Source organism: Symphalangus syndactylus, chromosome 22, assembly GCF_028878055.3.
Source record: "Symphalangus syndactylus isolate Jambi chromosome 22, NHGRI_mSymSyn1-v2.1_pri, whole genome shotgun sequence".
Lineage (NCBI taxonomy): Eukaryota > Metazoa > Chordata > Mammalia > Primates > Hylobatidae > Symphalangus > Symphalangus syndactylus.
This window is the reverse complement of record NC_072444.2, coordinates 73,369,061-73,383,857: the sequence shown is the minus strand read 5'-3', so window position 1 is coordinate 73,383,857 and position 14,797 is coordinate 73,369,061. Positions and strand designations below refer to the sequence as shown.

The 14,797-nt window shown below is 37.5% G+C and overlaps 1 protein-coding gene across 2 annotated transcripts in view; it reads right to left on the bottom strand.

Moving 5' to 3' along the window:
- The window catches only part of EPC2 (enhancer of polycomb homolog 2), a 145,816-nt gene that overhangs the window by 88,601 nt on the left and 42,418 nt on the right, over positions 1 to 14,797 (bottom strand). For both annotated transcript variants that reach the window (XM_055260762.2, XM_063631053.1), the window contains exon 2: positions 9,961 to 10,120. In XM_055260762.2, coding sequence (XP_055116737.1) covers positions 9,961 to 10,120 — 160 coding nt within the window. The remainder of the gene's footprint in view (positions 1 to 9,960; positions 10,121 to 14,797) is intronic.

Below are 14,797 nucleotides of genomic sequence, written 5' to 3'. Positions count from 1 at the left end.
AGTCAACAAAACTTTTAGAAAATAACACTGGAGAAAATCTCAGGGACCTTGGGTTTGATGATGAGCTTTTAGAAATAATACCAAACACATAATTCATGAAAGTAAAAAAATTGTTGAGCTGGACTTCATTAAAATTAAAAACTTTCACTCCGTGAAAGACACTGTTAGAGAATGAAAAGACAAGGCACAGAGAGGAAGAAGATACGCAAAATACTTATCTCTACAGGACATGTATCTAAAATATACAAAGAACACTTAAAACTCAACAATAAAACAAGCAATCCAATAAATAAATGGGCAAAAGATCTGAACAGACACCACACTAAAGAAGATATATAAATAACGTCAATCAAACAAAAAGGTGATCAACATCTTATGCCATCAGGGAACGGCAAATTACAACAGTGACATACCACCTTGCACCTAGTAAAATGGTTAAAATCCAGAAACTGACCCAAAACCAAATGATGATAAGGATGCAGGGCAATAGAAACTCTCATTCACTGTCAGTGGCAATGCAAAATGGTACAGCCACTTTGGAATGCAGTTTGGCAGTTTCTTATAAAACTGAACATGTTTACAGCAACTGTGCTCCTAAGTATATACCAAATTGAGCTGAAAACTCACAGCCACACAAAAACCTACATACAAATGTTTAGAGCAGTTTTATTTACAGCTGTGAAACTGGAAGCAATCAAGATGTCTTTTAATAGGTGAATGGATAAACTGTGATATAGCCATATAATAAAACATTATTCAATGATAAAAAGAAATGAGCTATGAAGCAACAAAAAGACATGAGAGAATCTGAAAAGGCTATGTGTTATACAATTCCAACTATATGACATTCTGGGAAAGGCAAAACTAAAGAGACAACAAAAAGATCAGTGGTTGCCCGGGATTTGGAAGAATGTACCAGTGAAGTTCAGGGAGTTTTTAGAGTGATGAAACTATTCTGTAGGATACTGTAATCATGGATCCATAATGTTACGCATTTTTCAAAATCCATAAAACTGTACAATACAAAGAGCAAACTGTAACTATGAACTTTAATTAATAACATCATTAGCTGTAAGAAATGTACTGACTAATACAAGATATTAATAGTAGGAGAAAGTGTGTAGGGGTAGCACATGAAAATTTTGTTATTGGCTTTTTTGTAAATCTAAAATCGTTTAAAATATAGTTTATTTGTTTTTTCAAAAGCCTAACATCTTATTTTTCCATGACATACAAATTCATATTTCACTAATTCAAATTACTAGTTTACTAATAATCTGGGTCTAAACCTTCTCGATAATTAAAGTAGAAACAAATAAAAACCTTCAGTACTGGCCCTCTTATAGATCCCTGCTGACTACGGAAGGATATAAAACTAATTCCTTGTAATAATTTACAGCTTCCAAAGACTATTAAAATTATTTGATTACAACAGAAAAATGCTTACTCTATGAGAGTCAGTGAAAAAAGCAAAAGCCACAAACACATACACACATACACGCATACATAGAGTATAATGCCTTTTTTTAAAAAAAAAAAAAAAGGGAAGAAAATACAACTTTTATCTGGATTAATTATCTTTGGGAAACAGAATTATTATTTTATTTCTGCAATTAACATTTAACTTTTTATTATAATCAGAGCATGAAAATCAGCTTCTCAAAAAAAAAAAAAAGCTTACTTTCTTAGTTTCTATCAGAGAAACAAGAGATCTTTTTTTTTTTTTTTTGAGATGGAGTCTCGCTCTGTCACCCAGGCTGGAGTGCAATGGCACGATCTCGGCTCACTGAAACCTCCACCTCCCAGGTTCAAGCAATTCTTCTGCCTCAGCCTCCAGAGTAGCTGGAATTACAGGCGTGCACCATCACACCCGGCTAATTTTTGTATTTTTAGTAGAGATAGGGTTTTACCATCTTGGCCAGGCTGGTCTTGAACTGCTGACCTTGTGATCTACCCACCTCAGCCTCCCAAAGTGCTGGGATTACAGGTGTGAGCCACCACGCCCAGCCAAAACAGGAGATTCTTAAGTCAGTAATGAGAAAACTTTTTTAAACAAGGTCCAATTTTGCGGGGGCGGTAGGGCGGGGAGGTGGCTTTACTCAACTCTATGGAGGGAAGATTGTGTATTTACTACAACTTTAGTTTCTTAATAAGAACAATGTTAGTGAGAAAACAATTCTTTTAATACTAAATTATCTTATTTAAAAAGCGACATAATCATAGAGACTGCCTTTTCATTGTCTCATCCTTTACATCACTTGTTATCTACTTTAGCCTCCTCTAAAACCATGAAAGGTACAGTAACCTTTTTTTTGTTTGTTAACATATAGAGAAAATAAAGCCCACTTGACTGAGGTCCTACGTGGTCCAATTTCACTGAAAGCAAATCTTATTTTTTGTCAGGCACAGTGCTTAGTTGGAGGCTTAGAAATCAATAACTGCTACACACCCTTTCCCAATTTGGGCCTCTCTTTATTCAAATTGTGGAATTATTTTCAAAGATAGGTTGGACTTGGAGCAAACCAGTATACCCAAAGGCACTAGAATGGGTTCTCTAGCTCTGCTGAGTTAATCCCTAAAACCCAAAGGTCCTGGCTGATCCTCTTATTTTGTGTTCTTCTAGTGTATGCGTGCACACATGCATGCATGTGTTTGAATGGAAGCACTTAAGGATCAGCTTGTATTGCTGCCCTAGTGGTTCTCCCTCTAATGTCTTTGATTTATAAAACTCAAAAGGCTCTTTTAAAAGTTCAATCTTAGGCTTTCCCAAAAGCTAAAATTCACTCCCTTTCAAGAGCTCCTCACTACTCTAGGCAATACAGTAAAATATGAAGTGAGTGCCTGTATTACTCTCGTGGTTCCCTTTTCTTCAAGTTTCTCCCTTTGGCACCTCTTCTCTGACCCATTAATAGTGCTCCTCCATTCATTAATCTTCTGCCAGGCCAAATGTGAAGAGTGCGTCATCACAGTTATATACATCTACCTTTTCTATCAGCAAGCAACCTGCCTCTACCCTGCAATTTATCCATTGAAAAAAAAAAAAGAATCCATTATTGATTCTATTACCAACCCCCTTTGAATGGTAATGAATTTCTATGTTTAAAGTGTAGAAATATTTGCAACTTGTAATGATGAACCATGACTAAAAGGCAGTATAAAACAGTTAAACAGGCACACTCTGGAGCCAGATGGCCTGGATGAGAATTCTGACTCTTCTATTGCTAGCTGCATCACCCTGGGCTCTTTAACCTTAGGTTTAAAATGGGAGAAATACATTATCTGTCTCAGAAGGCTCCTTTGAGCAATAATTGGCTTAGTATACAAAAAATGTATGCAAACCATAATAGGATGTAAATACAGAGGTCAGTAAATGTTATTTTACTATCTTTTACCCATAACTGTGGAAGGAAAAGTTTAGACTTCTTTAAAATTTTCAAGAAATAAACATATGAGAAAATATTTTTCTAGGTAGATAGCCCATGGAATTATGTTACTGAGTAAGATGGGAAGGATTTCCTTTAGTCTCTTAAGGTAGGGGAAACAGGATGCTGTAAGGTACTCTCAGGGGAGTGTGGCATCATTGGAGAATCATTTATGGAGATGTTAGTTGCTAGGTGAATATGCTGAAGGCCTATCTTTGGTAACTCCTCCTAACACAATCAGTTCTGCTGAGTTACCTCAGGGTATCTTCTTTGGGAGGCCCCATAGGAGGGTTCAAAATGCTTGAAGGCCAAGAACCATCCACCCTTTATGACCAATCCTGCTTTTATATTTTGTAATCACATCATGGCTAATATATGTGCCACTATACATCAAATTTACCTTATTATAGTGTCTTTATTCTCTCCCTGATTTCTTTAACCATGGTCTTTATTGCATTGTATTTTACTCTAAGTCACTGCAAATCCCTTTTTCTTTTTCTTTTTTTTTTTGAAAAGTGGACATAAATAAATGCACATAGCCTGAAGGGGCATTCTCCCTTAAACTCGGGCTTCTCTTTCACTTATCTCAGACTACCCAATGATTAGTTTGCTTTTCACACAATGTCTGGCATTACCTTTTTTCTCCCCTGTAGTGACAAGGTCTCACTGTGCTGTCCAAGCTAGTTTCCAACTTCTGGGCTCAAGTGATCCTCCCACGCTGGCCTCCCAAAGTGCTGGGATAACAGGTGTGAGCCACTGTGCCTGGCCCCCTTTCATATCTATTATCTTCTAGGTTTGGAGGCTTCTCCTCCTTCCTGGATTAGTACCTACCCAGATACAACTCTACCATTTCAGCCCGTGTCCACACTCACAGCTTTGCCCAAGAATAGGACATGGTTGCAGCTAGTGCACAATCTGAGGAGAGAGGAATATCCTTAGAGCTAGCTGATCTGAATGTGGGTTGCCCTCAGGGGCTGGCCTTGCTCCCTGGGCCTTCTAATCACCTGAAATTGAGATCCAGCTTCACCTGTAACGTGTTCTCCACAAATCTGACAAAATCTGCTTCTGTACCCATGGCATTGTTTTACCAGTCTTTATTTATTTGAATATGTGATCTCCTTTCATGGAATTTATGTCCAATTTCTTAACACACATCCAATAGTATTTTTTTTTACAAGAAAATGATGTTCCTGGAATGCATCCTTTTTACCAATGTCTTACTGTATAAACAAAACAATGCTCTTCATTTGTTCTGAATCTTTCCCAACTCTTTCCAATCAAAATATGTTTGCCCTGAAAGAACAGGTCAATTATCATTTTTTGCATAATGCAGAGAATATCAAAAGACATTTCCAAGGATAATGAGACTGAAGTTGGATGTTAGGCCAGCATCTATTTTAACCATGCTGAAAAACCTAGTGGTATACACAGGTCCACTTTATGTTGGTAAGTATAACTTTTTCTCTTTTCCAATGTAGACTTGACAACAGTCAGCTTTATCAGTCTGAGAAAGAGTCAGCTTCAAGTGTACAGAAGTGTACAGCAGTATCCGCACACAGGCATTTTGCCAGGGCTTCAAATCTTGGAAGCCGACAAAACAGTACATTTCAACTCCCTTTGAGTGCATTCCTCTCCCTGCCTGACAGACGACAAGTTATTACTCCACCTATCCTTTCTCCTGAACTCTTCTTTCAGTCAAGACAGTCTACTGTTCTATGTTTGTAAGACTAAGGGAATGAGATGGGGGAAGTAAACTTTCATTTCAAAATAAGAAAAGAGAGTCCTGCTACCAAGAACTATTATAACTGAGTTCAAAACTGGATACAAATTAACTTCAGAATACTTAAGAAACAATGACAGGCCGGTGCGGTGGCTCACGCCTGTAATCCCAACACTTTAGGAGGCCAAGGTGGGCGGATCACGGATCACGAGGTCAGGAGTCCAAGATGAGCCTGGCCAACATGGTGAAACCCTGTCTCTACTAAAAATACAAAAATTTGCCGGGCGTGGTGGCGCACACCCGTGATCCCAGCTACTCCGGAGGCTGAGGCAGAGGGATTGCTTAAACCTGGGGGGGGCGGGGGTGGAGGCTGTGGTGAGCAGATATTGCGCCACTGTACTCCAGCCTGGGCAACAGAGCAAGACTCCTTTGTGGGGCGGGGGGCGTTTGGGGGGGAGAGGAGAATGCTAAGTTCCTTCATGTTCTACAATTCCAAGATATTTAGTATCAACTGTAAAATGTTATCATATTAAATAAAACAGGTAATAGGAGATCAAATAAAGATACTATTGAAATGTAAAAGTTGTTTCCTTAAAAAGTTTGGGTACTGAATTTAATAAAATTATTGAACTCCATGAGGAATGAAAATTATAACATTTGGGTTGAGAAACCCAAAGTAAATGTAATTTAATGAAAGCAGGTAGCGTTTTTTTCTGCATGTGGCACACAATTGAAGAGCTTTACTATCTTAGGTCATCAAAGACTTTGTGCCTTCATGATGCTTTTCACCTGGTAAAGACAGTTCGATGTGTTATGATTCAATAAGTTCTGCATAAAGCTGATAAGGGTGACTATGAAGAACTGCTACTAAAAGGGATCGGAAGGAACAAGAATGTTTGTCTCACTTTCATAACAGGTTGGAGTCTACTCCCAACTCCTTCTTGGCACTTTTTGGGCTAAATTAACAGTTGGTGAATAACGGAACTCACCTTTTAATTTCTAACACAGCAGGTTGCCCAGTTTCACTGTATGCACTAATAATTTTAGCCTTATATGTGATTCTGTGTACAATTTTTAGTCCAACAAATACTGATGGCTCGAAAATGCCACGGAGTATATGCTTTTAATTTCATTAATTCTTTCACTCATTTATTTATTCAGCAAATATTTAACTGCACATCTAACGACATGCTATAAGTACTGTACTAGGCAGTGAAATTCAAAGAAAACAAAGTCCCTTCTCTCAATAAACTCTGCCCAACAGAGGGCAAACAATCACAACTGAAGGTGGTCAGTGCCACAACAAAAGTATGCACTGGACACAGGAGGGGCAAACAGTGCCAAGAACAATGCTGAGAGAAGTCAGCAAAAGGCTCCTAAAGGTAATCCTGGAGGCAAGCTGTATTTTAACAAGTGGAGAAGTAAAAGGCTATGTGAAGACATAAACAAAATAAGGCATAACTCAAAGAGCTACAAAGATCTCATTATTAATGTAGCTTAAAGCATGATGGGTTAAAGAAATTAGGAAGGAAAAGTGTATTGAGACTACACTCTGGGACTGTACTAGGTAATAAAAATACTAAAGTACCATAAGATGGAGCCCCTGATCCCAAGGAGGTTACAGTGTAGAGGAAGAAAAAGACCCTCAAACAGTTCATTTCAATAAGGTTGGTGTCATAGTGGAAGAACACATAGGGAAACATGGCTAGACGGGCACAAAGGAGTGCCTTATACGTCACACAAAGATGTTAAAAATTTTATCCTATAGTCAACAGACAGTCACTGAAAATTTTGAAATGGATAATAACTACAACAGTGGCAGTGGATGATGGATTGGAAGGTATAAAGACTAGGGCAATAAGGAGGCTTCTGCCAAAGCCCAGGCAAGTATGTGATGAACCTGAACAAGGCCACCCTACTGTGGCAATTTTACAATGTTTTTTTTCTAACCAAGTGAATGGGGATTCTCTCTAATCTATCATTAAAAGAAGAAAAGGAAAAATCCAGAGTGAAATTTTCTGAAACTCCTTAAAGGCTTAGCAAAAAGTTATGTTAAAAAAATTTTTTTAACCTTCCTTGGAAAAAATGAGTAATGAATTTAAAATTTAGTAGAGATAATCTTAAGTCCAATAAGCAAATTGTGAAATATCAAACTGATGGAAAGTGGTATATGCATTTTAAATGACTATATATAAAAATCTGAGAAACTTAAAATATGACTAGAAAGGCAGAATACTGTATGTGCAGTAAGATACTGTATAGTATGCAGTATATGCTGACAAGCTAAAAGAAAAAATGAAAGGTAAAATAATTTTCTATTATTTTTATTGTTTTTTACAATAATAGAATAAAATGAAATGAAAAAAACCAACACAAGAATAATGTTTATTGTATTCAATGGGCCTGACCCACATGAGTTACACCCGATTTTTAGTTCTTGGTTTCCTAGAATGGTTTTTACAAATGGTCTTCCTGCCTAACTCCAACATTATCAAAATACAAAATAACTGATACTTTGGCATAAGAGAGATCCTTAAAATTCCTATTATGAATAGTTATCTCCTTCCTGACTGATAGAAGGTAAAGGCAAATTCAAAAAGCTAATGGGACTCAAAGTCAAAGAACACAGGAGAAAAAAACACATAATTTTTGCATGTGTTGTTTCTCTAATCTATTTCAGAGAAAAGAAATCTGTGGAAAATGGCTGTACCACCAAAAGACTTTTTAAAGCCATTTTAAAACATTCAGTCAACAAACACATCATTTATTGAGCATCTATAAGCCAAGCACTTTACTCTGAAGACACAAGAGAAAATAAAATATACAGTTCCTGCCCTCAAGGAGCTCACAGTCTAAAAGGAGAGAAAGAATGGTTACAAATAATTGCAATAAAGTATGGTGAGTCCTCTAACAGAAGTATGTAAAAGATACTATGATAAGCAAAGAAGACAGGTAGAGTGAGAAAAGTCAAGGTGGCTTTCGTAAGGGAGTTAAGTCTTTAATGAGCTATAGGAAGGGAAAGAAGACTTCAATAGCACATGCAAGGAAATATTAAATATCAAAGAAGGTGAATGTGGGTAATTTTCGTAGTCCCTGTGGTACACAGAGTGAAGGGAAGAGCAAAAATAAATGAGGTTAAAGGAGAAAGCAGGGAACAAATTACAAAGGACCTAATAATCATACTAGAGAATATGACTATTATTGAATTCTATCAAATCTAAACTGCCATCAATTACAAGACACAACATTACTATATGCACCATAAGAAAGAAAAAAGCTTTATGTTTGGGTGTTAATATTAGTATAGAATACTACTGAATAAAGCGACATTACCAAAGGGCTATTCCCTCAGTGTAAGATTAAATAAATTAGCCATGCAGAAAGGGAAAGCAAAGAATTTTGTATTTCTCAACTTGCCCTTAGGTAGAAAGGAGAAGCAAAAAATCTTCCCAAGAACTGAACCTTGAGCAGATCTGCAGCCTAAATTAAAGCTAACACTGTGGTCCAAAAACAAACGAACAAAACAAACAAGCAAAAACTTTAACGTGGTCTCCGGTTGGCAGTGTCCCCAAATGCCTGGCAGAAACAAATGAAAATTCTCTTTAGAAGAACAAGACTTCAATCCTGAACAACAGCAATTTAAGATGCAATTTCACTGCAAAGATGAAAACAGTGCATCTTAGAATCAATGAAAAGCAGTCAATCTTACAGTCAGTCTTAAAGCTGGTGATGTTTCAGAATTACACAGGGAACTCTTTAAAAATACAAATCACCAGACTTCACACCCAGAGATTCTCATACAGGTAGGTTGTCAGACAGGTGGGTACTTCAGGTAGGCCGGATGTTGAGCCCTGGAATCTCTATTTTAACAAGCTACCCAATATTTCTTTTTTACACACCTGACAAGATAAGAAGACACTAGCATCTGTCTGTGGAATCAGCTGAAAAATCCTACTCTAGAAGTTCTTTGTGGAGAGAAGCTAGATTAGACGAGTATAGGGACAGGAGATACAAGACAGTAAATACAACAGGAGATTGTTAAAAGTCTTCACGCTAGAGGTGGTGATCATTTAAATACTAACAGTGGGAGAAAAGTAAGAGTATTAAGGAGGCAGAACTACACAGAATTCTTTAATAAAAACTAAATGAAAGTAAAGGCATTAGATCTGATTCTGAAAAATTTCAGAAGACTACTCCTGGACATTAGGGCCATTGGGCCTTTAAATCTCAGGTGGGCGCAGTGGCTCACACCTGTAATCCCAGCACTTTGGGAGGCCGAGGTGGGCGGATCAACTGAGGTCAGGAGTTTGAGACCAGCCTGGCCAACACGGCGAAATCCCATCTCTACTAAAAATACAAAAATTTGCTGGGTGTGGTGGCACAGGCCTGTAATCCCAACTACTCAGGAGGCTGAAGCAGGAGAATCGCTTAAATCCGGAAGGCAGAGGATGCAGTGAGCCAAGATCATGCCACTGCACTCCAGCCTGGGTGACAGAGAGAGACTCTGTCTCAAAAAATAAAAAAGGAAATCTCATTTGGGTATAGTAATCCACCACCTTTTAGCTGTGTAATAAAGTATAAGTGCTACACAAAATCCTATACTACATAAATATCAAATGTTCCAAATGTTACTTAAAACTCAAAGTGATTTCCAAATTCTGATGTAAGCACAGAGAGATTTTATTCTTTAATGTTTAACATTTCTATTAATCAGTGTGTATGAATTAAAAAATGAGAATTTCTTTAGGCAAAAGAAAAGACTTCCACTGGTTGATAAATTTAAAGTACAAACAGAAAACAATGAATTAACAAACTTACGCTGAATATGAATGAACTGTTTTGGCTGTTTAAACTCTCCTTTGTACAAGCGATTGTAATAGTTGACGTTGCTCTCTGCCTCAGGAACAGGAATGACCATGCTCTCTTTTTTTTCTCTAAACACTTGCTGTGCTGAAATCGCTCGCTGTAAATGATGTTCCTGGAAAATGTAAAGTAGGCAACGTAAGTTGTTTTAGTAATATTAATGAATGCATAATTTTATATAAAAGTTACTTTGTTAATAATCACAGAGTGCTTTAAGAATCAATTATAAATAGTTTCTTTGCCAAAGACCTATATATACATTGCCATCATTCTCTCTTAATACTTGTGGCTCATACTGATAACACCTTAGATTATTACAATTTTCGTAAGTAGAATTTTTTAAACAAAATTAAATATATACTCAGAAACTAGAAAATTTCAATTACAAAAAATTAATGTTTGCTAAATTAATTGAGGTGTTTGTCACCACTACCAGATGAAAGAAAAATTCCAGATTACAGGAAATAAATTTATATCACAGATTTTAAGTATCTTCTGCATTTATTACTTCAAACTTTAAGAGTACAAAATTCTGAATAATTCAAAGAAAGATAAAATTATGTTCAACAAGTTTTATTACTACCAGGGCAGAAAATACTTTTAAATAAAGGTTAAATGAACAGTTCCTATAACATATATCCAGTTTCTAATCACTTAATTACTTCCACAACTTACTGAAATAGCCTCCTAAATAGAATTTTCCCTCCTTCCTCCCTTCCCCCACAATGGCCCATTCCCAATAAAGCAGTTATACTTTTTGGAAGGTAAATTGTGTCATGCCACCCACCCCATAGAGAATTTCTGATCTCCATCCTATTCACAGTAAAGGTTAAAAATCACTCAATGGCTGCGTGGTGGCTCATGCCTGTAATCCCAGCACTTTGGGAGGCCAAGATGGGCGGATCATGAGGTCAGGAGATCGAAACCATCCTGGCTAACACAGTGAAACCCTGTCTCTACTGAAAATACAGAAAAATTCGCCGGGCGTAGTGGCAGGCGCCTGTAGTCCCAGCTACTCAGGAAGCTGAGGCAGGAGAATGGCGTGAACCCAGGAGGCAGAAGTTGCAGTGAGCCGAGATCGCGCCACTGGACTCCAGCCTGAGCGACACAGCGAGACTCCGTCTCAAAAAAAAAAAAAAAAAAAAAAAAATCACTCAATGACCTACAAGACTCTGCATCTCTCTTATCTCATTTCCGACCTCTCTCCTCTCCAATCTTTAATTCTAGCCACACTGATGTTGCTGTTTCTATATATCCAAATGGTATGCTTTCAAAATTGCTTCTAGTCTTATCTTAGCAGAGAGGCATTCCGTGACTTTTTTTTTTCTAATCTAAAAGAGTACTCCTCCTCTAGCACTCCTTTCCTGTTTTACTTTCCTCCATACCACTTTGCAACATCTAACATAGTGAAGATCTCATTTGTTTACTGCCTCTTTCCCCCTACCATAAAGTAAGTTCCAAGAAGGCAATGATTTTTGCTTGTTTTGTTAATTTCTTATCCCTAATGCCTAGTACAATGGCCAAAATACAGAAGCTGCTTAACATACATTAACTGAATGAATAAATGAAATCTTTACTGGATTCCTACTACATGTCAGGCTATGAAAAATGCATATAAAGAAATTGAGGCATAAGGATGTTTCATAAGTTGTTGAGGTCAAACAGCCCTAAGTAACAAAACAGAAATACAATCCAGGATATACATATATATGCAAAGCCAAAATTCTTTTTAATTATATTATTATTATACTTTAAGATTTAGGGTACATGTGCACAACATGCAGGTTTGTTACATATGTATACATGTGCCATGTTGGTGTGCCGCACCCATTAACTCGTCATTTAGCATTAGGTATATCTCCTAATGCTATCCCTCCCCCCTCCCCCCATCCCACAACAGTCCCCGGTGTGTGATGTTCCCCTTCCTGTGTCCATGTGTTCTCATTGTTCAATTCCCACCTGTGAGTGAGAACATGCGGTGTTTGGTTTTTTGCCCTTGCGATAGTTTGCTGAGAATGATGGTTTCCAGCTTCATCCATGTCCCTACAAAGGACATGAACTCATCATTTTTTATGGCTGCATACTATTCCATGGTGTATATGTGCCACATTTTCTTAATCCAGTCTATCATTGTTGGACATTTGGGTGGGTTCCAAGTCTTGCAAAGCCAAAATTCTTAATCCTAAGATATTACACCATTTTTTTGGAAATTAGAAGGTCTTAATTTCATTCAAGCCTTTAGGGTATGTGAAATGTTATTATACAAAAGGAATTGGTGCAGTGATCCAAAAAGAAAAGTTTCATTCAGCAAGACATAAATAAAATTAAACTGACGGTCCCTTCTATGCAAAATACACAGTAGATTAGTTTGATTATAACCAGTACTTTAAAAGGAAGGTAAGATGATAGAGGGGGATAGATATCAAATAATAAGAAAAGAATTACATTAATTTCATGATCTTCTGCCAGTAGTTACCGTTAAAGAAAGCAGAGAGACAAAGATATAAAAACAAATGGGAAAGAAAAGAAATACAATATGAGGAAGTGGGCAAACAAGCTTCTATGCTACAGACAAGTGAACAGTAAGCCAGGGCAGTTATTGGGACCCCCACAAGCAGCATCAAGTTTTGTCAGATCCAATCAAGTCATACCTGCTTTTCCCCAAATAATCATCTATACTACATCATAGTCAGCATCTCTTTGGCATTTTGTCAGAATAAGTTAAATCAAGAACGCATAAGCATATTTAAGAAAAACGCCGTGAAATTTGGCTAAGGAACAGAAGTCTAGGAATAGCTAAACTTAAAAAGAAGCAGAAAATGTGGCATGAGAACGGAGACCTGCCTACTAGAAATCACAAAACATTATAAAGTCACATTTTCTGCTCCTTTTTAAGCTCACTAAGTGCCACTCTAGTGAACACACAAATAATAACGAAGCAAAACAGCCTTATTGCTGAGACAGAGAAAGTTTCAGTGGTCTGGATAGAAAATCAAACCGGCCACAACATTCCCGTAAGCCAAAGCCTAATCCAGGGCAAGGCACTTCAATTCTATGAAGGCTGAGAGAGGTGAAAAAGCTACAGGAAAAAAGTTAGAAGATGGCAGAGATTGGCTCATGAGGTTGAAGGCAAAAATCCATCTCCATAACATAAAAGCGCAAGGTGAGGCAGCAAGTCCTGATGGAGAAACATCACAAGTGATCCAGAAGATCTAGTTAAGATCACTGATGAAGGTGGCTACACTGAACAATAGATTTTCCACGTAGATGAAATAGCCTTCTACTGGAAGAAGATGCCATCTAGGACTTGTATAGCTAGAGAGGAAAAGTCAATGCCTGGTTTCAAAGCTTCAAAGAACAGACTGACTCTTGTTAGGGGCTAATCAGCTGGTGATGTTAATTGTAGTCAATGCTCATTTACCATTCCAAAAATCCTAGGGCCCTCAAGAATATGCTAAATCTACTCTTCCTGTGCTCTACAGGTTTAATAAATATTCTAAGCTAACTGTTGAGGGCTACTGCTCAGGGAAAAAAATTATTTTAAAATACAACTACTCAACAATGCATATGGTCACCCAAGAAGTCTGATGGTGATGAACAAGGAGATTAATGCTATTTTCATGCCTGCTAAGACAACATTCATTCTGCAGTCCACGGATTAAAAGTAATTTTGACTTTCCAGTTTTTATTTAAGAAATACATTTTTTAAGGCAATAGCTGCCATAGATTCCTCTGATGGATCTGAGCTAAGTAAATTGAAAACCTTCTGAAAAGGATTCACTACTGTAGATGTCATTAAGAACATTCATGATTCATAGAAAGAGGTCAAAATGCCCACATTAACAGGAGTTTGTAAGAACGGAATTCTAATCCTCATGGATGACTTTGAGGAGTTCAAGACTTCAGTAAAGGAAGTAACTGAAGATGTAGTGGAAATGGCAAGAAAACTAGAATTAGAAGTGGAGCCTGTTCAGAATATTATGTGACCAAATTGTGGCAATTTCATAAAACTTGAACAGATGAGGAGTTGTTTCTTATGGATGAGCAAGGAAGTGGTTTCTTGAGATGGAATTTACTGAAGGTGAAGATGTTGTGAACATTGCTGAACTGACAACAAAGGATTCGGAACATTATACAAAGTTGATAAGCAGGAGCAGGGTTTGAGAATGCAATTTTGAAAAAAGTTCTACTGTGAGTAAAATGTTATCAAACAGCATCACATGCTACAACAAATTCTTTCATGAAAGAGTCAACCGATGCAGCAAACTTCACTACTGTCTTATTATAAGAAACTTCCACAGCCACCTAACCTTTAGCAAACATTACCCTGATCAGTCTAGCCGTTAACATCAAGGCAAGACCCTCCAACAGTAAAAAGATTGTGAATAACCGAAAGCTCAGATGACTGTTAGCAACCATTTTTTAGCAACAGGGCATTTTAAAATTAAGGAACGTATATATTTTAGACACAGTGCTAGTGCATACGTAATAGATCACAGTATAGTATAAGCATAACTTTTATTTTTTTATTTTTTATTTTTATTTTTTGAGATGGAGTCTCGCTCTGTCGCCCAGGCTGGAGTGCAGTGGCACAGTCTTGGCTCACTGCAGGCTCTGCCCCCTGGAGCGGAGCTCACACCATTCTCCTGCCTCAGCCTCCTGAGTAGCTGGGACTACAGGCTTCCGCCACCACACCCGGCTATTTTTTTTGTATTTTTAGTAGAGACAGGGTTTCACCGTGTTAGCCAGGATGGTCTCGATCTCCTGACCTCGTGATCTGCCTGCCTCAGCC